General features: G+C 33.5%; 1 protein-coding gene across 1 annotated transcript; it reads right to left on the reverse strand.

Moving 5' to 3' along the window:
- Positions 1–7: 7 nt before the first annotated feature.
- LOC130898628 (D-xylose transporter) lies at positions 8–21345 on the reverse strand. The gene is made up of 8 exons (XM_057808046.1): positions 21183–21345; positions 9237–9515; positions 7016–7138; positions 6474–6694; positions 4821–5144; positions 3265–3477; positions 3009–3206; positions 8–474 (listed from the first exon to the last, which is right to left on the reverse strand). The coding sequence occupies exons 2-8, from the start codon at positions 9491–9493 to the stop codon at positions 293–295; spliced, it is 1518 nt and encodes a 505-aa protein (XP_057664029.1). The 5' UTR covers positions 9494–9515; positions 21183–21345; the 3' UTR covers positions 8–292.
- Between the last annotated feature and the right edge of the window lie 1135 nt (positions 21346–22480).

Consider the following 22480-nt stretch of genomic DNA (forward strand, 5'->3'; position numbering starts at 1 on the left):
ACAAATATTTATCGTAAAATTTAATTTGTTACTGTCTACAGTATTAAGAAATATCTTGGATCACAGTATAACTTAATAAAAATAAAATTTATATACAAAAAATATACATTAACATTTTACGATCATTTTTCATAACAAAAATTCATTCATACATTCTATTTTTGTTTAATTATTTTTATAGTCATTATAGCGGAAATAACACATCGTAATTCCATTCTAGTAAAGCGTGTTATTAACACGAAAAATATGAATGATATCGTAAAATGTTACTATTCATTTGTACTACAAATTTCTATAACCGATGATTTTCGTTCTCCATATTTTTGGTGTTTTTCACTAAAGATGTAATCGTTGGTAAATGGATTTCGTCCCCTGTGAAAACAACATTATCATGACCGGTCAAATTCTTTGGAGGATCTTGTGGTTTTTTCGGTCCTTCCATGAGGAACGTCGTAAACAGGAACAATAAAGAACCTAAACAATCGTATCAAGTGTTAAAAGAAGTATAACTTACAAAGCATCAGAACGAACATTTTATTATATTATTCTGTTTTTTTATTATGAAAAAATTGGTATTGGAAACAGGGATTTACTTGACAACAAGTATGAGATAATATAAAAGTCCTTATAAAATTAATATACTCGTATATTAGATTAGACTTATTATTAATTAGTAGCATGGTTATAAATTTTCACTCGCTAGTCGATCTCTCGAATGATATGCTTGACGTCCTTTAAAGACATGTTGCAATATCGAGAAATGTCGCCAGTGGTGTGCACGCGAGGTAAAATTTATTAAGAACTACTTAGGAAACAATATGATGTATATAACCGACTGTCTATTTTAGCAATACTCGCAATTTAGGAGTTTGAGATTGAGAAAATTTCGATTCTAAGTCGTAATTGGCATCAGAAAAACAAGTATATTACATTGCAATTTGCACTGCCAGTGTTTGATAACCCTCAAGTCCCAACAAGTCTCAACAAGACAAAGTTAAATGTTTATAAAGCGATTTATAGACCAATATTGACTTATAGAACAAATAGATAAAAATTTACATTGCAAGCTGCGGGGATGAAATATCGTGTGTGGCAGGTATTGGAGCAAAGGATAACAAATGGCCAAATATATCCACCCATTGAGTTCCTTGAGCAAAGACAGAAGAGTTGGTGCAGGTCATTTACAAAAAATGGAAGATTCAAGACCAGTGGAGAGCGTATGATGAAAAAAAGGAAGACCTGAAGCGACTTGGGATAAAACAATTGGTACTTTACTGATGTACAATATGGAGAGAAGTTTAATAACCAAATTTGACCAGCTCTTTTGACATACAGTAAAGCAAAAATTCGAGAAACAATTTTTTTATAAAAAATTCATTAACCGAAGTTACAAAATAAAACATTTTCAAACCATGAGTAGTTCTGTTGTATCAATAAGTTTCCCAGAAAAAGAAGCCTACACCTTCGGAAAAATATTTATCTTCAACAAGTACAGCAATGTTTTAGCCATCACCTAATTCAGACAATGGTCGATACTCGGGATACTTTAGTAAAACTCCGCTGCCTGTGACAGACGTCTTCAAGTTTTCGTTGTTGTCGTTGTTTTACAGTTAGAGAATAATTTCTTGAGGTGCAGCAGACCTGAAAATCGTTGGGTGTGTGTGGAGTGGATTCCGTCAAAACAGCTGAGCAGGAATTTTTTTTAATAGCAATTTCTTCAGTGTTTCACAATCCCGGCTATCGTTTATTGTTCAACCACATGGAAAGAAATCAATGAGTAGAATATCCTTCATGTTTCCTAACACCATACTATGCCGTTTATGCTGTTTAGTCGAAGAAGTCGCTCTTATCATAATACTGTTACAGACGTGCCAATAGTGTTCCTAAGCGTTAGTTTTTGTATGTTCGGGCTTTTAACAGAAGGTAACCAATGAAAATACTTATATAATGCAATAAGATCCACGATATCTGTGTGAAAAGTTTGTAATCGTAACGCTCTTCATCAAGCACTGCCGTGCAATCTCACCTACAGTGCTCTTGATAATAGAAACTTTGATGACCAGCGTTCACCAGAAGACCAGCTGCAAAGACCTGATAGAACTGACTATGATTTTCAATTGTCGTAGACAAGAAATCCATCGAAGGAGAAGAAATACGAGTAACAACTCTAATTTTATGATGTAAAAAATAAAATAGTTATACGAGGATGGTGCCAGAAGTACTTAGCCTAAACTACACAATCTATACAACATGTTTCAAGTTTGAGGACGCCACGTTGTTCAATATTTGTTTGGCAGCCATTAATAATGAACGTTTTCAGTGAGTTTGTAAACATGGAAACAATTGGTTATCGTTATGTGGTACAATACTTTTATTTGAAAGGCTTTAGCCCAACCAATATAAAAGCAGAGCTACATTCTACTCTGGGTGAGACAACTCCTTCGTTATCAACAGTAAGATGGTGGGTAGCAGAGTTTAAACGAGGCCCTACGACCTGCGAAGATTGACATCGCAGTGGTCGACCAAATGAGATGACGACTTCAAAAATAGACATAATAGGCATTGCAAAATTTGCGGTACATCGCATATTAACTGAAAATTTGGACATGAGAAAACTGTGCCTGAAATGGGTGCCGCGTTTGCTCACAATGGAACAAAAACAGATTGTAAAGATATTTCCATCGAGTGTTTGGCAATGTTTCACAAACTATCAACCGCGAGTATTATGCAACGTTTGATTGAAAAAATTAAGCAAAAACTGCCGCATTTGACTAAGAGGAAAGTGTTGTTCCATCAAGACAATGCACCAGCTTACACATCCGTAATTTCTTCAATTAACATAGTGAAAAATAAAAGGAGATTACGTTGGAGAATAGATATATTTTCTTCCAAAATTTATTTCTTTGTTGGGGCAGATACTTCTGGGACCATCGTCGATATAATATATTTTTTTATTTCAAAACAGATACATAATGAATATTCCAATTATATATTTATATAATACTTACTAAAAGCATAAGCTCCTACATAGAATATATACAAGCTCTCTCTGTATCCTATTTGTTTCGAAACCGGTTCGACAACAATCGGTAAATTTCCTCCAATGTTGTTCATCACAAACAAAAATACTCCAACTGTTGTAGATCTGACATGCAACGGTACGATTTCCACTACCATAGCGAAAAGAATCCCGAACCACATTTCAGCTAAAACCGAATAACAAAAAATTAATAAACTTGTTTGGGGAGTATATAAATAATTTACCGAAGAAATAGGAGATTCCCAAGGTGATCATAGCTCCTACGGGAGAACAATAAACACTTCCAAATGCGAAAGGTGTCGCTGCTATCTGACTAACAGCTAAAATAACACATCTAGATCTTATACCCATTTTAGCCACAAATTTATCTGAAATAACTCCTCCCGCAACTACTCCAATTGAACCAATAACTATAGTTACAGCAAACAACCACCAACCTACAAAAAATATATTCACATTTTATTATGGGTTACTTAAGAGCTTATCGTATCGCTTATCGGCGGCTAGTGCACAGACGCTGCAGTTCTCATAGAGAAGATAAATATCCATGAAACAGCAGATTTGATTACCGGATTTCGGTGGTGTTATTTTAAATGTTGCAAAAGATCGATTACAGTTTCAAGAGTATTTAATAAGTACACCAATTTTCTAGTCCAAAAACTCACTTCTTCATGTTTCTATTAACCGCCACTTCATAAAGAGCGATAACGAACTGAACCCTTATTTAAATGATGATGGTAACAGGCCCTTGATTGACTTCTAGTTACGCCACGTAATCGACTCGCTCAGTTGAGTGTTTTCTTCCTCTTTATCCATAATCTCCATTTGACTATCATCATAGTTATTTTGATTTTGGAAATACGGTTGTCAATAGGTCAGATGATGTGACGTTAAACCATTTTCGCAGGTTGCTAAACCGAGGTATTCTTCTTTTTCCAATCTTTTTGCTACAATTTTTACCTAATTTATGAGGTGTAAAATTTCATATTTTGGACCTCTCAGGATGTGGACAAAATATTGATAATTTTTTTCCACTCTCTCTCTCTCTCTCTCTCTACGTCTTCCTTATTCTTCTAAGATTATCTACTTGTCCATAATATTCGCAACATCATACGGTAGGCCCACATCTCGAAAAACTCTAATTTTAGTTCACAATATGCTTTGAGAGTTCAAGCTTCACACTTTATATGAAGACTGAGAATAACATAGTACTTGAGCATCCATAGTCTCAGATTCAAGCTCAGGTCGCAGCTACAGAGAAATTTCTGAATCCTCATAAACGATGCAAGGAATTTATGAATTGGAAATCTCATCTCTAAACAATAATCCACGGAGCAGTAAACACTTGTACCCATGTTGTCATATTCTTTCTTCCACATTTCACATACAGTTGTTCCTTGGGCGCTTTCGATTTGGTGACAATCATATATTTGATCTTTTTCACGTGTTTCAGATTATTCAGTGGAATGCCGTTAAATCTTATCCTGCCGGCATCATTTTTGTAGGCTTTGGAGACTTCCTCTGAGTAGACGTTGAAAAGAAGCGAAGAAAGAGCACACTCCTATCTTACTCCTTCGACTGGAGTTGTCAGTTTTGACTGAATGCTAACAAACGCAATTCGGATCAGTTAGTTCGATTATTATTTGTGTATCCCTTGGACCAAGGTTTGTACCAGGGCTTTAATTAATCGTTTTTGTCTTACTTTATCAAATGTCTTAATATAATGAATAAAACAGACATTCAAATCAAAGCTTATTGTAAATACAAAAAATGAACTTACCCAAATCGTAGTCTGGAAAGTAAGTTTGATAATACAAATCGCAATTGTAAGCAACGCACATTCCACCACAATGTCTAATGGAAGCGGCCAAACACAACAGAATTATTTTGGGATCTATTATAATGTGCCAAATTGTTATTTTTTTCGCGTCTTCGTCTTGAGAATTATCTTCTCCGATAACAGTACGTTTCGGTTCTTTCAGAGTGAACCAAACGAGAGCAGCAAGAATTAAAGCTACGATCCCGGCACCGTAGTAAGTTATTCTCCAACCTAGACCCCAAGTGTTCATCGGAGGAACGTAACGACCGACAGGAAAAGCAATACCTAGTTATAAAAATATTTTATTATAACTTATATTCTGACCCTCAGCATTACTCAGAACTTCAGCTACATAATTGGTTGATAAAAAAGCAATTCCAAGTTTTACTGAGGGATCAATCAATAACAAACTAAATATTATACAAATTAAATGGTCAGTGTGGCAATCTATAGGGAATTACTTAAAAAAATCAGCTATATAACTGATTGATACAAAAGCTGATTGGACCTATTTAAAGTGCACAAATCCAGCTAAAAGTTGTATTGATGTGTGAATGAATAACTATTAAAACATTGAAAAAACCAAATACATGTTGTTGCAATCAACGAAAGTACTTCAGCTACATAACTGGTTGGTACAAGTGCCACGAAATATGCAAAAACCGAGATAAAGGTGTTTTTGATGAATCAATAGATAACAAACAGAACATTGGCAAAACCAAAAGGTCAGTGAGTGAATCTACAGGGTATTACTTATGAAGAACTTCAGCTGCTAGATAATGGTTGATGCAATAGTTGAGTTGAGCTGTTTAAAGTGCCACGGAAGATGTAGAAACCAAGATAAAGGGTTTTATTCATGAATCAATAAATGACAAAGGAAACAATGACAAAGCTAAATGGTCAGTGAGTGCATCTACAGGGTATTACTTATAAAGAACTTGAGCTAGATAATGGTCGATGCAATAGGTGATTTTTGCTGTTTAAAGTGTCATGGAAGATAGAGAAACCGAGATAAAGATTTGATTGATGAATCGATAAATAGCAAACAGAACATTGACCAAACCAAATGGTCATTGAGCCAATTTACAGGGTATTACTTAAGAAGAACTTCAGCTTCATAACTGGTTTAAGCAAAACCGAGCTAAAGGTTTGATTGATGAATCAATAAATAACAAACAAAACATCGACAAAACCAAATGGTCAGTGAGTCAATCTAGAGGGTATTACTTAAGAAGGACTTCAGCTACATAATAGTGTATCGAAAAGTTGATTTGATTTGTTTAAAGTGCCAAAGATGCAGAAACCCATCTGAAGATTATATTGAGAAATTAATCAAGATATTGCAAATAAAATTCTCCAGTTGAACGCTGCAGTTGAAGATGTTAACAATGATAATAATAATACTAGTACATTTAAATTTACAATATAAACATAAATATATTATTTTCAGATATAATAACTTCTGAGATCCATATTTAATATTTCAATAGTTTTTTTTATTTGCATTAGGTAAATAAATGATATATCTGAATCTATTTTATATATGTGATCCATCCTAAATATGAAACTTTTGTATTGGCTTAAAAAATCCATGTAAAATATATTGAATCTTACCGTATCCTCCGTATATTCCCCAATTAAAAACTGACATGACCAGAGCTCTTTTATCCTCTGGAAAAATATCTGAAAGTATTCCTGTTGCCAGAGGATTGCATCCAGATTCCCCAGCTGCCATTACCATACGTAAAAGTACCAATTGCCAGAATTCATTAACAGCGCCACTCAAAATTATAGCAACGCCAAAAACCACAGTGCAAATCGCTAACATTCTCACTCTAAAATTTATAAAATATAGAGTAGTGTTCGAAAAATTCTTCAATTGAATCAATTAACAAAAAAGTTTTCTTAGTAAATAGAGATGAGAATATCAAAACAACAAAAATTTAGTGTGACACCTTATGATCAGTATACAAGTCGGAATGAATTCGATAGTTCAAATACTTGTTTTCATGAAAAATGATCAGATTCATTTGGATTTGTATTGAATTTATGTACCACATTCGATTAGAAATTTAAGGTATGACGAAACTGAAAAATGAACCAAAATGTATAAATCCATTATTACAAATTTTCAATTAATCATACACTAAACATACCTGTTGAATTTATCAGCTAAATAACCCATAATAACCCCAACTATAGTAAAAACGGCTATAAAACTGGGTCCAGCTAAAATTTGGTAATCTAAACCCAATCCGTTGTAAGTCCATTCGCAGTATCTGTAATAAAAAGAATCGGAATCCTCTTCATTTACAAACAATTAAAGTTGAAACTAAATGTATAAAAGTTTAAAAAGAAAACAACAAACTTTTTGGTATATCATAACTTTTGGTATATGATAGCCAACGTTTCGAAATAAATAATGTTATGAAACGCTCATCTCCAGTGACCGAACAAAATCAATCCAAGCTTCACTACCCCATATGAAAGCATCTTAAATATAATTAGAATACCCGATGCTTCAATAATAATTGGTTTAAATGATAAGATGGACCAGAACTACATGAAGAGGTCATATAAAAAACTGATACATCATCGTGTAGCCGGTATTTTGTTTTATCGACAAAAAGCTCTACATTCATTTCGGAGTTGAACCAAGATGACTCCTTCACCATCTTTCACCATCTTTTCTGTATAATTTGCGAAATAAATTAACAGATACTTGAGTGAGGTTGTTATTGACTAGCAGAGAAAACTTCTTTCTCAGTTTAGCGGAGTGCGGTCCTGTTACATGTCCGGCTTTGTTGTTTTAAACCCTGATCACGTGTATTATGCGTGAATATGTTTTGATTTACTATTTTTCTTCGATAGACAAACTTGAATCAACGAACGATTAAGTATTTGCGTATTTAGGCAACCCATACATCAAATAATTGCTGTATTGATTGCCTATATTGACTATTGGTGAGTGAATCCGTGAAAATCTGCTATTCGTTTTTTTGTTATAACTTATGTAGTGTTATTTCGCTTTCAAATTTAACTGTGTAGTGCGTTAATACTAAATATGCCTAGATTTGTAAGTGAAATGTCGTCAATGCTCTACAAAACGATCCTGGGTAGATTTACTTAGCTATTTACTACTTACTCAATAAAAACTGAAAGGTTTTTAAAACAAAAATTTTCTAAAGAATCAGTAATTTGCAATGCGTTATCAATAAATTAATAGCTAAAAAATAGAATTTGTTCATTCATTTAATTCGAATAATCGAGAACAATCGAATTATCGATAGTTTTGTTTGAAGAAACCTGCTTGAACGGACTAAATAAGAGATTTTTTCGTCTTTGTAGACGGACTACTATAATGATTAATTAAATTTAATTAGTTTGTGTTTTTTTTCATATCATGCAATTGTGCTATTTTGACAAATTTATGTTGATATCTCATTGTGTACACCATGACCTACTCTGAAAAAAATACGTCTGTAATTTAATATTGGGTAACTGTGATATGTCATACGGGTACGGCTATTTACGTTTATGTTGGTCGTTTCAATAACTGTACAGCTTATCAGAAAATTGATAACCGTAACGATATCGGTTAGAATCCAGCGGCGGCTTAAGGACATAATATCTACTGAATCAATTCTCGGATTGGTGTAGGAGATGAAGAATAACTCTCAATTCTCAAAAAACCCAAGTCAGCGTTTTCAACTGTATCAATACCCGAAGCGTAAGACTTCGTGATTTCTACTCAATGTTTTGGGAAGAACGTACGGAATCCGCAGAGTTCAACATGGACTATGTGCTAGTTTAAACATTTTTATTAACCACATGGTAGTAAACGATATCATTTGATACAACCGATTTGTGTAATCATTAGCTGCTTTCCATTTGCTTTCACATGAACTGAGTCACTCAATTATATGAGTATCTTATACTCAGATAATGACGTCACTGCTCAGTGAATGAAAGGAACGCGCAACTAAGTTAATATTGGTGATCCAACCGTTTTTTACTCGCAGCAAAAGAAACGACATAACTGAAATAATATTATTTTGAACATTCTATTTACGTCAATGACTGTTTGCAATCATTTATTATTGTGTACTTTCTTGCTTATTTTGATGACGAGATCTCACAATGTGATGTCCTCAACCTCACTAAAGCACACGATCTCAAGCTTGTGCAGATTGTTGGTAAAAACTCAGTTAGGTCTCACTTGTGAGACTGAAAAGGAACGGGTATTGAACTGAGTTAATCTGAGTATGTCAATGGAAAGCAGCTAATATACAATTTTAAGTAGCTAAATGAAAACGGAAGAATAATGTTGTGAAGTAAAGGTATTTGAGGTTATATTCCATTTTTCAATAGTCTTACCTTGTTCCATTTAACGTCAGCGAAGCACAAGTGTCCGAGTCGTTGGCACTGGAACATTGTACGGGCAGTTCGCTAAGATATACATCTGTCAAATTAAGTTGACATGCGATGTCACCAAAATGTAAATCTTGAGCTATAGCTTTACTTGTAACACCTATTAGATAGTGACCCAATTCCCCACATATATATCCAATAGACACAATCGCCAAAACGTAGGTGGGGTAAAAAGAGGCAAGTTTTTTAGATAATTCCAACATTTTTAAAGGGTGTGCTTAATATCTGTAACAAAAATATCTATTGGTTTATTCAAATTAAAAGTTATTGATCAGAAAGTTTAAACATGATTTTCGGAGATTTTCCGTCTGTTAGTGTCATTTTGACAGGGTTTGCCACCAAATTCTGGTATTAGAAAGCTTAAGCATGATTTTTGATAGTTTTCCACCTTTTTGGGGTCATTTTTGCCCTAAATTCTTTCTGGACTACTTATCGATCTGTTTCAAATAATTTTCTTTTTAGATTGAAGAGCTTAAGCATAATTTTTGTGAGATTTCCATTTTTTAGGGTTCATTTTTGTCCTAAATTGCTTCTGACTACTTATCAAAGTCATACTATTCAAATTATTGTTTGTTTTTGACAGGGTTTACCACCAAACGCTAGGATTAAAAAGCTTAAGCGTAGCGTGATTTTTGGAATATTTTCTATCTTTTCGAGGTTCATTTTTGTCGTAAATTGTTTCTTGACTACTTATCAAAGTCATACTATTCAAATTATTGTTTGTTTTTGACAGGGTTTACCACCAAACGCTAGGCTTAAAAAGCTTAAGCGTAGCGTGATTTTTGGAATATTTTCTATCTTTTCGAGGTTCATTTTTGTCGTAAATTGTTTCTTGACTACTTATTGAAGTCATACTATTCAAATTATTGTTTGTTTTTGACAGGGTTTACCACCAAACTCTAGGATTAAAAAGCTTAAGCGTAGCGTGATTTTTGGAATATTTTCTATCTTTTCGAGGTTCATTTTTGTCCTACATTGTTTCTTGACTACTTATCAAAGTCATACTATTCAAATTATTGTTTGTTTTTGACAGGGTTTACCACCAAACGCTAGGATTAAAAAGCTTAAGCGTAGCGTGATTTTTGGAATATTTTCTATCTTTTCGAGGTTCATTTTTGTCTATATTTTGAATATGGATGAAATAATTGTATATTTCTTCGAGAAATAAGATAAGGAATATAGATTTTCTGCGTTATGTACGCAACTTTCGGTGAATGGTGACATTCACAAAATTTCATGGTAATGTTGATTGAATAATTAATGGAAATATGTACATTGTCATGAAAAATACGATCAATAATAAAATAATAAAAGTAGTTTAGTCTCAAGGTTACATAATTTCAAGTTTTGCATAAATCGGGTGTGGCTATAGCGGATACATTGTACAGGTAGTACGAACGGAGCTCTAAAATTTAATATCGTTATCAATCAACTCACATTGAAACATCAGATATATAACGCGGATAAATTTTTGTATAACTTAACCCGTATTACAAGATGCGTCCAATGTTTGCGTTAACATTCCTGTTCCAACCTAGGGCTGAAGATTGGAAGGAAGGCTGGATACAGTGCTGCAACTACACGATACGTCCAACGGTTGCACCATTATTCAAATACCAACGTTGTCTAAATTTACTCAAAGAAATGAAAATCTAGCAAAAATTTATGAACTTTGGTTTTTCATACAATATACGTACCATTCACACGCAAGACGGCAAGAAGCGTGTGTAATTGTGCAAAAAGTGTTGGTTCTAACTTCTAAAATCAACTTTCTATGGCCAAAGTGGGAAGCAAAACATTCGTCGAATGACATAGGCACTACGATCCCACGATGCGTCCAATATCATACCAGCATCCAACGTTGGAAGCATTGGACGCATCGTGTGGTACCGGCTTTATCTCAATGCAAATATACGTACAAAAAACGTCCTAATTAAGTGAATAATGAATATCGATTTTTTTTTCTAATATTTCATGACTATTTAACATTTTGTAACGAAAATGGATGACTTTCTTATCGTAAAATTATCTTTTCATACGAATCCTCAAATTCTGCACAAACCATACAAATTTTAGTTTTTGTTGTGTTCAAAATATCATTTTTAAAGGGTTTTTGTACTTAGTATTCATATTATTAAAATCAAGTATAAATGTGCAGTATTCACTTAATAAATGGCCTCCATTTCCAGCGAAAAATTGCGTCACTCCTAACGGGCAGTGTAGTGGTTGCCTTGTTGTGATACAACAACTAATTGTGCGCACTCTATTAGCCCTTTTCCGAAGTCTATACTGTCTATACATACAACCTTTTTTTTATTGATCATTGATCATTTGTTGACTCAAGCAATCAAGCAACGTATGATCAGTTTGCATCCGTTTTTGATAGTCTTTCTATTAACATTCGATGTTGCTTTTACTTTTCTGAAAGGTTTTTCACAACAATTTTTGCACAGAGATTTCACATCTCAAGTTAAATACGCCTGACGATTTCGCGGTTACTATTTAATACGTCTGGTATAACTCAAGCCGTTGACTTGGTTGATAAGGGCACATACTCGTACTTCGTCTTCTACACAGTCCTCTTGAAATATATTATGCCAGAAGAACACTTGTGCGCGGCTCAAAGAAATTCATCAACAAATACTTAATTGTCTACCATGCGTTGCAGTCGCCGAATATCTCAATTTCGTATAAAACACATACAAAACACAGAAGTGGGACAGAATTAATGATCGCAAGTTGCTGAAAAAAAATGTATTGATGAAGCAGGGTTATTACATCAAGCTGTGGAAATTTCCTTTTTCCAGGATTACCTCGAGCGAGGCAAAAAAATCCAAGAAACAAGAAAAAACCAAGAAAGCAAAAATCAGTAAGATCTGGACACCTGGCTAGCCAATAAATAAATCCATTAAGGCTTCTTCTAATACAACTAGGTCCGTAGGTAAAATTCGACAAAGCTTTTATAAATTTATTTTGTAATTGTAATATTAAAAGTACAATTGCAAGCATTATTAATTTGAAGTGAGGAGAAGTTGTTTTAAGTCGAACTAGTTCTTCCCGTTAAAAATTTCACTGCGGATTCCATATTGTTTTTTATTGAGTCGTCCACGTAAACCGCCGCAACTGTGTTGGATTTCCACCCACCGTGCTTCCTAGAGACGCCGAAGAGCTTCGAAATGTATGCCCAGAGTAGTTTTTTGGATTAGGTAAATTCAAATATGTCGCGATAAGCGGGGGAATTTTTGAAAAGGTATTAATACCTACAACTTGGGTTTTGCATTTGCCATTTCTATACTACAAAAAGAAATGATCTGTTTTAACATTTGTGGGTCGTTGGTTTTTATATTTTATATTTATAAAAAATTCCGGTATTATTAATATCGTTATACTTCTTATTTTATATAAAGTTATAAAGCAACAGCTTGCAACAGAAACTTACTAATTTCTTCTTTACATTTGTTGGGTATATAGCCAACTGATTTATTTTTCAAATTATTCAAAGTGTTGAAAGTCTTCAAAGTGTTGAAGACTTCCACATTTTGGATTTGGTTTCAAAGTAAGCTAGTAACACTCTTTCGGTGAAGCTGTTTATGCCTTTTTTAGTACGCCACTCCATAAAAGAATTATATACCCTCAAATACTGATCCCTGGATTTCTCATAGTCGCGTCAGTTGCCGATTCAACAACTTCTTCTGGTGTGCAGTTTAAACTTTCTTCACTATTACTCTCCATTAATAATAATAATACTACATTCCTTTTAATTAGATACAAAACGGATTTTCTTGAACGAATATCAAGGAATTTTTTTTAACGTAAAAACATGAAAAAATGAACAGCTACGTAAAGAACGAATAATGCAGAAGGGACTGAGAAAAATATGATTGTATCAAGGAATACCTGCAAAATAATAAAATTGAGAACTGGAATAAAGAAGGATTTCTCTATTTGGAATAACAAACTTGTAATAAATATGTTATTTCGACAGTCTTCCATCTATCGGCTTTTCCTGTAGATAATATAAATGAATTTTAATAATAGCCATTATATGTAGTATGACCCTGATATGTCAAGCATAAATGAAAGTGACATACTTAAATTCGATAATTTACCAATTCGTATACATATTACAAGACACAATTAAAATTATATGAATAAAATATATTTTTTATTACATTTTTTTAGAAATATTCTACGCATAAAGTTGAAAAAACATAGCCTGAAGAAAGACTGAACCTTGGAGACGGCAGATGGTTAATGGCGGATATGAAGAATGATTATTAAATTCGATTGAAAAAATTCACTACTTTATCTACTATCTCCTGCAGGTAGAAATTAAATTCTGGGAAGGGCGAATTTGATACTTCCAGAAAACATTTTCTGTGTAAACGGATGGACAAGAAAATAGCATTTTATTGTAATAGGATGAAATAATTGCAATGATTATTTCGTTTCGATTAGCATGCGTGTATTTTGATACGTATGTCACATATAATGATGTAATTGTGTCATTAGGAAGGTTATTGTTACTTCAGTTAATTAAATACCATATTATCATATTAACAACAATTGTATATAATTGAAAAAAAAAACGTATATTAGCAATATTATTTTATAAATAAGTAAGGTCAGGTTTGTTGTACGAGTGATGCTACTTAAGTTTTGAGATATGACAGTATTGATGTGAGCATGTCAAATCTGAGATTGGCATCATAAAGTTAAGAGATTTTTAATGGTGATAGTGCGCAGAACGTGTTGAGTGCTATGTGATTTTTTTACAGATACTTGAAACATTCATGCCGATCAACCGACTTTTGGTGATGAAGCACTTTCTCGAGACAGCGTGTTTTGCTGGTTTTCATAATTCAATCGTGGTCGCACTTCGCTACAGGATGAATTTCGTGAAGGTCTCCAAAATCGGCTATTGTGTGAGAAAACATTAGGTATATATAGGATATAGGATATAGGAAGAACGTCTTTCACACCAAACGAATCCGAATCAATCTGGATCACTCCGAATCAAGTTGAATCTGATTCGTCATCTCCACTCTTTCACACCAGCTAAATCAACCTGAATCTATAAGAATCCTTTCATCTCCTTTTTGTTTTCCTTCTTTTAGTTGCTTTTGAGCTATCAGAATGGACGCAGTTGTTTTAAACGCAATAGTGTTTCGTAGGAGGCAACGGCGAAAACAGAAATGTTTCATTCTTCGCCAATTTTCCTCCACACAGAAGATATGAGATTTCTGTTGCTGTGATTTTTATCACTGGCGTCATAAATCGCACTATTTTCTTTAACATTTAAAATTAATAACTCCACGTCCATCTCGTATGGTTGTTGATTCAAGACTGACCGGACGAGGAATCTGACAGGTTGAATCAAGTGCGACCTCGAATCAAACCTGATTGAACCAGATTCGTCCGGTCTGAAGGCGGGAAAAGAGTCCCTTCACATTTAAACGGATCGCTCGAAGCCGAATCTTGGTCAATCAGATTCAACTTGATTCGGAGTGATTCTGATTGATTCGGATTCGTTTGGTGTGAAAGGGCCCTAAGATTGAGTCATACTTGGGCATTAGTTCTACTAGCATAATTTCAATCTTGCATACTTGCGTACTGCTCCAAAAAAATCGATTTCTTTGTACCAGTCTATATGATCATGACAGGATCCATTCCTATTATTCCAAAGCTAAACAACAAGCTACTTCTACGAGTCTTTCAACACTAACCAAATCCAACAAGTTGTTCGCGCACGAATAACTTTGAAGCAAATGATCTCCTGTTTTGTTCGGAATAACTGGACATGTTTCAGCTTTCCATTAGAGCAACTAGGAACAGACAATTTCTTATTATTCAATTATTCAACGTTTTCCAACACCTAAAGAAGCGGCTGATGCCTTCAAATCACAAACGCATGCAAAATGTACCTTATGGTGAATAGTATGCAAAATAAAGCCTTATCCAATATAAATATTTGTTTTTATTAGTCTATCTCAAAACTTAAACCAAAAGTATTAACCCTCGAATTGATTCCATTGTTTGATATAGTTTTCTTCAGAAACATACAAAACAAGAAAATTGAAATATTTCAATTTTGAAATAAAAGTCTAATCACCACTACCATTGTCATTGGTAATGGACTAAATTATTACTAGATTTAGCAGCGCTGGATTCACAGTTTTAGGCTACGCTGATAATATGGTAGGTGTAGTGTGAAATAACATTCAAAAGAAGAAGGAAAGTAGCTAACCATACGTGCACCTACCCTTACTGAAACCCAACTAATACTTTCTAATGAAGTAAAGGAGTCATCCTGGATAAAGGACTTACTAGAAACAATGATCAAGACGATGCAATTTTCGTATAATCTTGGTATACTTAACGGTTACCAAACTCATGATCACATATGCATCGCTTATTTGGTGGTAAATTTAAAGGCTGATGTGTTTGGGTATCACATACCTCACTACATCCTTCGTGGCACTAGTAAACCTACGTCCATTTTACCTTTTAGGGAAAAAATGCTGACTAGACACTGTACAGTGAAGTTCCATCTGAAAACATAGGAGAAACTGTCGACAGCTGTCATCGTTTCTATAAGGTAACAAAGGAAGCATCCGAGCACCTCCTTCTTAAGTGCGACGCCGTTTATCGATAAAGATTATGGTACTCACAGACCAGTTTCTTAAAGCGACTCCCAGACGGGTGACTCATATTGCAAGTCGTTGCTACCAGAATGATAAACAGTCCAGGCTATAGAATAGGTCAGTGGGCTAAAGTGTTGGCTCTAATTCAGAAAAAAATGAGTTTTGGTTCAATTCTAAAAACTTGCGACTAATTATCGAATAGTCATTTGGATGATATTTCATTTTAGCGTAAATTCTTTCCTCCTTTTTTTGGATACGCATCTTACAGTCAAAGAGAATTTGAACAAATTGTAATGAGATCCTAAAACAATGTTATTATTTCTAAAGTATCAATAGATATACTATATACAGATTTGTACTATCTACAGAGTTCTATTCAGGATTTCAGTAGTGCCGAAGGTTTTCCTTTGACTATCCATTCTCTTCACACAATCTCTGCAGTCTCTCCTTCTATTTCTAACCGATCTCCTACATCGCAATTCTGTCTTATCATGTTGAGCAACTGTTATTTAGGCTCTTAGATCTGGAGATTTTTTACTTAGCTCATTATTCATATTAGCTTATTTTAGAAAATAATTTCAGTTGAAAATCCCAATATTAGAATTATATCTTCTATCTGTTCTTTATTTCTTCTGCTTTTGCTAACATGAGATAGTGAAATAAAACAGGGAGCTTCAATCCAATTTCAGTTTATGTAAAAAATCCTTACTAATATTATAAATGTGAATGCTACGAAAACTACTTAATCGATCATCATGAAACTTTGTACACATATTCTTGGGGGTATTTTTTAAGAAAGAAAAAAATTATTTGTCAAAAAGGCTCAAAATCTAGCTGTTTCAACGCCATCTAGCAGTCCAGTAATGAAGTTCCAACCCTGAGTACTCTAATACCGTTGCTCTGTATTACAGACGGTCACGTCAATATCCAATCCAATTGTTATTATTTTCTATAATTTCGTATGCAGTATAAAACTATTAAAATTTATGAGGTTAGATTTCATTTTGTGGTTAGATGCTATTCTTTGTTTTAGATCTTACTCTTTGGTTCTAATTTTTACTTTGTTCTTCTTTAAAAATGTCTTGAAAGCGGAAATCTGATTTATCTATTCGTCGCGGGCCGGTGCAGCAAAATTGCACGAAATGAAGAATCTTCGGTTCACGCAGAACTGAGAATATAACAGCAAGCAGAGCGACAAAGTGTTTAGAGAGCAGCTGAAACTCCTCCTCAGGCACGAGTTCGTTCAGAAAGACAAGATACGCTGCAGGCAGCTAAAAGAGCGATAGAAACGCCAGTTTCAATATGATCCTTCAAATGAATATCATAATTATCCTTTGATTTTCATTGTATCAATGAATAAAAAATGCCACTATTGCGATGCTATCAAATGGAAAGATGAATCTGTTGGAATTTGCTGTTCCAGAGGTAAAGTTTCACTTCTATTACTTGGTGAACCAGAAGAGTCTTTAGGAACGTTATTGTTAAAACAATAAAGATGAGTCAAAGCAATTTTTAAGCAAAATAAGAAAGTATAACTCTTGCTTTCAAATCATATCCTTTGGAGTTGATAAAGTGATAAGAATGCCCGGATTTTCCCCAGCTTTCACTGTACAAGGCCAGATATATCATGTTCTACAGAAGTCAGAATTTCGCAGTCAGAACTTCGCAGCCTCATGAGATAATTAATCTGAATGATGTAGTTAAATATTGTAAAATATTTCTTCATGTGAATACGGGAGGAAGAGACTTGCATGTCGACACGAAACTAGCAAAAAGGGGCACAAGAGCTTTATTGGCCAAGAGAATGGAACATTTACTACAATTTTCACCGAGTTTTTATTGTTTTCAAATTCAAAATTTCAAATAACACTTTCTATTGCTTATAGAACAACAAAATTTGTTGGTAATCAGGCTTTGTTGTTCACCTCTATTGAAGTTTGAAAGAAAATTGACAGATGTCGCTCATGGTCAACTATATGTAGCCTGTTCACGTGTCTTGGATTAATACTCTGCATTTATATCTTTTGAAATTGTTAACATTCAATATTATTTATTTTTGTTACAGAGAAACATGTTTAATTTTTGCAATTTGATAATCCCAGCCAAGCAATAAAATATAGTTATCGTATTGATATCTATTGTAATAATTTCTGATATTATAATGGCTTAAATGCGAGCGAAGCCGCGGGTAAAAGCTAGTGTTAATATAAAAATGGAATCCACCCACAAAATGTATCACCTGCCATCCGCTTTTTTATATATTCTTGCTATAAATTTGTCAGTTTCAAGGATCATTCACAAATCAATCTACATACATCCTGTTCATTAATATAACTATTTATTGAAATCATGCTCGTGACTATTTTATTATAATTAAAAGTAATTATTTGTCTCCTTTATTTTTTTTATTTTCAAATAACAATAGTCGATCGTAAAGAAAATGAGCATTTCCTTTTTACACGCTTAGAATATGAGTTTCAGAAGATTTCCTCTTATTATGTAAGTATTTGCCGATATTAGAAAGACTTTTTTGTGATTCAAGCTTACATGCTTCCAATTCCATACTAAATATAGTTGCTACAGAAGGGCTTTTATCAACAAATGCGCATTTCAACCCTTAAATAGACTTTAAAATCATAGTAGATTGACATATTTGGAAGACAAATCTTAAGTACCTCAATCTACTCCTTGATATCAGTCTACTAAAGCCAGACCTTACTACTTAAGTTAATTTAAGTATTTAAGAACATTGTTGCCAGCTCTAACTTCTCTCTAACACTTGAAATATACAGACTAATCTTCGAACTAGTGACGGATACGATGGAATGTACGTGTAAAATAATTTAGTCAAGAGAACTTAATTTCAACTTGAAACCGGAAATTTCTTCATCTAGATGAAGCAAACTCGATAAAATGACAGAAAAATTAACCTGAATAGTATAAAGAGCTTGGACTCTACATTGTATTGGTGATGATTTTCTATAATTAGATTATGTAATACCTCTCGATAACCTGTCTGAAAAATACATTTCCTCGAGGTGTGCAAAACAGGCCTTCGTGTCAACAATCATCTCCTCAAATAGAAGTCGCCAAATCTAAAGAATATGGATGATAAAGCAAAAGTTCCTATTCTAATTCGACCAATTTAGTCGAGTCGAGGACGGAGCTGAGATATGTTGCATTATCATGATGAAAGAATACGATGGAGTCTTTTTAGTATTACCCTGCGACTGTTTCGCTTTTCTATGAATACTCGATGTATATTACACCATTACACCTTGTCAAAACGGTAAAGATCACCTTTTGGTACTATAGAGTCTTCGCTTTCTTCGGAACTCTTTCTACGGATGAAGTCCACTGGTAAAACTGTTTCTTGGTATCTGGTGTGTATTATATTTCATCGACTATCACGAAATGACGCTTAAGCTTCTTCGGATTGCGCTTTAATAGCGTTATATGGTCGCTTGTTGTCAAGCTATTCTCCGTGGTAGCCATTTTCGGGACACTTGGACGAGGCTCATCAAAAATTAACGTTGAAAGTCGTATATACAATGTTTGACGGTCGCTATCGTAGAAGAAGAGTCAACATGCATAACATACAAACGCTCTTCGATTTATCTATGCAATTTCTCTTTCAAAAACAAGAACCGAATATCGATGTGGCTGTTTTTCAATTTTTCTAAAACCCGCCGACACAATCCAGTTAGAATTTCAACAGTAGGCGTCAAGTACTTATCGGACTGTCCTACTACAATATTTTTATTTGATTTTGCTATTATTGTCATAAAAAACACAAAACCCGACTCCATAATTAATTAAATCGAACTTGTAGCTTGAACTTAGTATTGTTGTCTCATAATCTAACGATGAATACATCAAATCAAGTTCAAGATCTATTACAGCATCTTTACATACTATTATTATGTAATAAACTCTCGATAGAAAATATTTGCTAGGTCGAGCGACTGCATTAGAAATATTTAAATACAGAGAAGAAAAAATATAAATTTTTATGTTATATGTATATAATGACAAAGCAAAAATTTTAAGCACTTAACACGAAAAATTTGAGATTCCTTGAAAGTGACACAGGAAATTTTTTAAATTTCCGAATATTTCTGTTTCTAGACAATCTATAAGTTTTTTTAGGCAGCTGCAGTTACAATGTGAGTGTAATTTTTCCAGTAAAATTGAATGCGCAAGAAAATGTACAAAAACTCTCATTGAAATTTTAGAATCGAGTTTACAACTCACAGAAAATCTGAAGTTATAATTCTATTAATAACGCGGGCTTTTCTTGGAGACTACCTCGTCCCTGTGGAAAAGCTAGAAATAGTTAAACAAAATTTAATTGTACTTCATTAGATTTTGAGACGAATTGGACTCTTACAAGTGAAAGTTAGACAAAAATAATAAAACAATTAGTAGAAAGAAAAAAACTGGTGCGGAATAGAGGATAGAATAGAAAAAGATGAACAAGAACATTCAAATTGGTAAGGGAATATTGTAAGATTTAATTAGAATCGACAATAGAGAAAAGCAGGAAATAAAATATAAGGAAGTAATGCATAAAGCAACTAAGAACAAAAAAGAGAAAACATAAGAGGAAATGACGCATCAAAAGATAATAAACATTAGAAGAAACGTCTAAAGCTGAAGAGAAATGAGAAGAAGACTTTATCCGAATTATTATTCACACGTTGGCTTTATGCAAGAGGGTTTTATGTTAATGCATTAAAAACCTCATTAAACCCCATTAAAAAGTAGGGAGAAGTTTAAAGAAAAAATTGTTGAAACAACTAATAAAGAAAACGAAAAGCATAAGATAGCAAAAGACAATAAATAATGAAAGAAACTGGAGAAGATAAAAGGAAATGACAAGAGGAAAACTCTATTCAAATTGATGTTAATAATATACCACAGCTTAAGAGAACATTCAGTGATAGAAATCAACCCCTAAAAACTTTCCAAGAACAAGTTATTTTTCCAAAAATTCATAAAAATTTGATCGATAAGAAATACTATTTGTTTCAAAATAAGATTAACTTAACTATGTTTTCAGTCTATAAAATTTCAAAAATGTTATACTGTAAAAAGTCTTATGTAACCTTAGATTCCTTCTTAATAAATTGGGTTGAAAATTATTGTTTTATAACTAACTCTTAAGGGGTAGGTCGATTTTTCTTATATTTTAGAACAATAAAATTCTATGAAAATCCACCAACCATGGTTGAGTCTAATTACTTACCTAAAAAACACTTCCTTCAGAAAGTTATACAACTAAACACAAAAAATATTAAGGGTCCCTAGGGTAAAGTCACTTCCACACCCCGAAGTCTACTTCACCGCATGACCCGTATGAAAAGTAACGAATGATGGTTGTGACTTCAACTTTTTCTTACATTCACAATATTTTTCAGTCTCCCACTTACTGAAGTAGGCCTAGAAAAGTCCTTGCTATTGAGAATAGCAGAAGGTCATTTTGAATTACGAGATTTAAACAATTCGTTTTGGGTAAGAATTTCAAGCTTCATTTTGTAAATGTATATAATGAGGTATAAGTGTGTGATCAATGAGCTGCAAATGATTATCTTCTCAAATTAATAAAATATACAAGAAGTTTTGAAAAGTTGCCTTATTTATAGCTCAATTTTAGATGAGCCGCAGTATCATACAAAACGTTTAAAATATATAACTGAATAAATATGTTTACATGAAAAATAGTGAGTTTAATTGAGAAAAATCTACAATTACAGCAATGTACGCTTAAATAAAAATTCTTTTCCTATACGTTTTACAAGTAGCGTTCGTTTTTGTCTATATCCTGTCATTCCTCCACTTATTTTTTCTAAAAGTCCAATGTGACTATCGCTACGAAGATGTATTGATATCTAGTTAGCTTAGACCAGTTCCATGCATAAACAAAATATTGCGTTACCATAGCAACGAACAATAACTTATTAGAATTGTCAGTGTAAAGTTTGACGTCAAAAAAGTAAACCAGAGTTACGCGATAAAATAAAAGAAAAAAGATGTTCTCCGAAATTGTGAAAATCTGAAAATTTGGAGTATCGAGCTATCATCAAGTATTTAAAAGGGTTAAGAGGTGAACAGATTTACGAAGATATGCTTAATACCCTTGGTGATCAATGTCCTTCGTATGAGACCGTGAAAAATTGGACTGCAAGCTTCAAAAGAGGTAAATTTTCCATTGAAGATGATGACCGATCGAGAAGGCTAGTGTCAGTTCCCGAAATATCGATGGAGTTCATGACATGATTTTATCAAGCCCTGAAGCACCTGAAGCACTGAATATTTCACACGAACGCGTTCATTTTATAGATCACGTCAATTTGGACATGAGAAAAATTGTTGCAAAATGGATCCCCAAATGTTTGAATGTTAACCAAAAGCGTGCAAGGGTAAAAGCATCGCGTCCGATCTGTGCTTGATTTGAAAGCGATGTAGATTTCTTAAGCCGAATTGTTACTATGGATGAGACTTGGGTACATTTCTACGATCCAGAAACAAAGCAACAATCTATGG

The sequence above is a fragment of the Diorhabda carinulata genome, chromosome 10 (assembly GCF_026250575.1).
Source record: "Diorhabda carinulata isolate Delta chromosome 10, icDioCari1.1, whole genome shotgun sequence".
Classification (NCBI taxonomy): Eukaryota; Metazoa; Arthropoda; class Insecta; order Coleoptera; family Chrysomelidae; genus Diorhabda; species Diorhabda carinulata.

Excerpts from the sequence above, each read along its gene's own strand:
- LOC130898628 (XM_057808046.1), bottom strand. The coding sequence starts at position 9,493 with ATGTTGGAATTATCTAAAAAACTTGCCTCTTTTTACCCCACCTACGTT. Across the intron at positions 5,145-6,473 it reads GGGAATATACGGAGGATACG|GTATTGCTTTTCCTGTCGGT; the intron begins GTAAGATTCAAT and ends TTTTATAACTAG. Across the intron at positions 475-3,008 it reads TGTAGGAGCTTATGCTTTTA|GTTCTTTATTGTTCCTGTTT; the intron begins GTAAGTATTATA and ends ACGATTGTTTAG.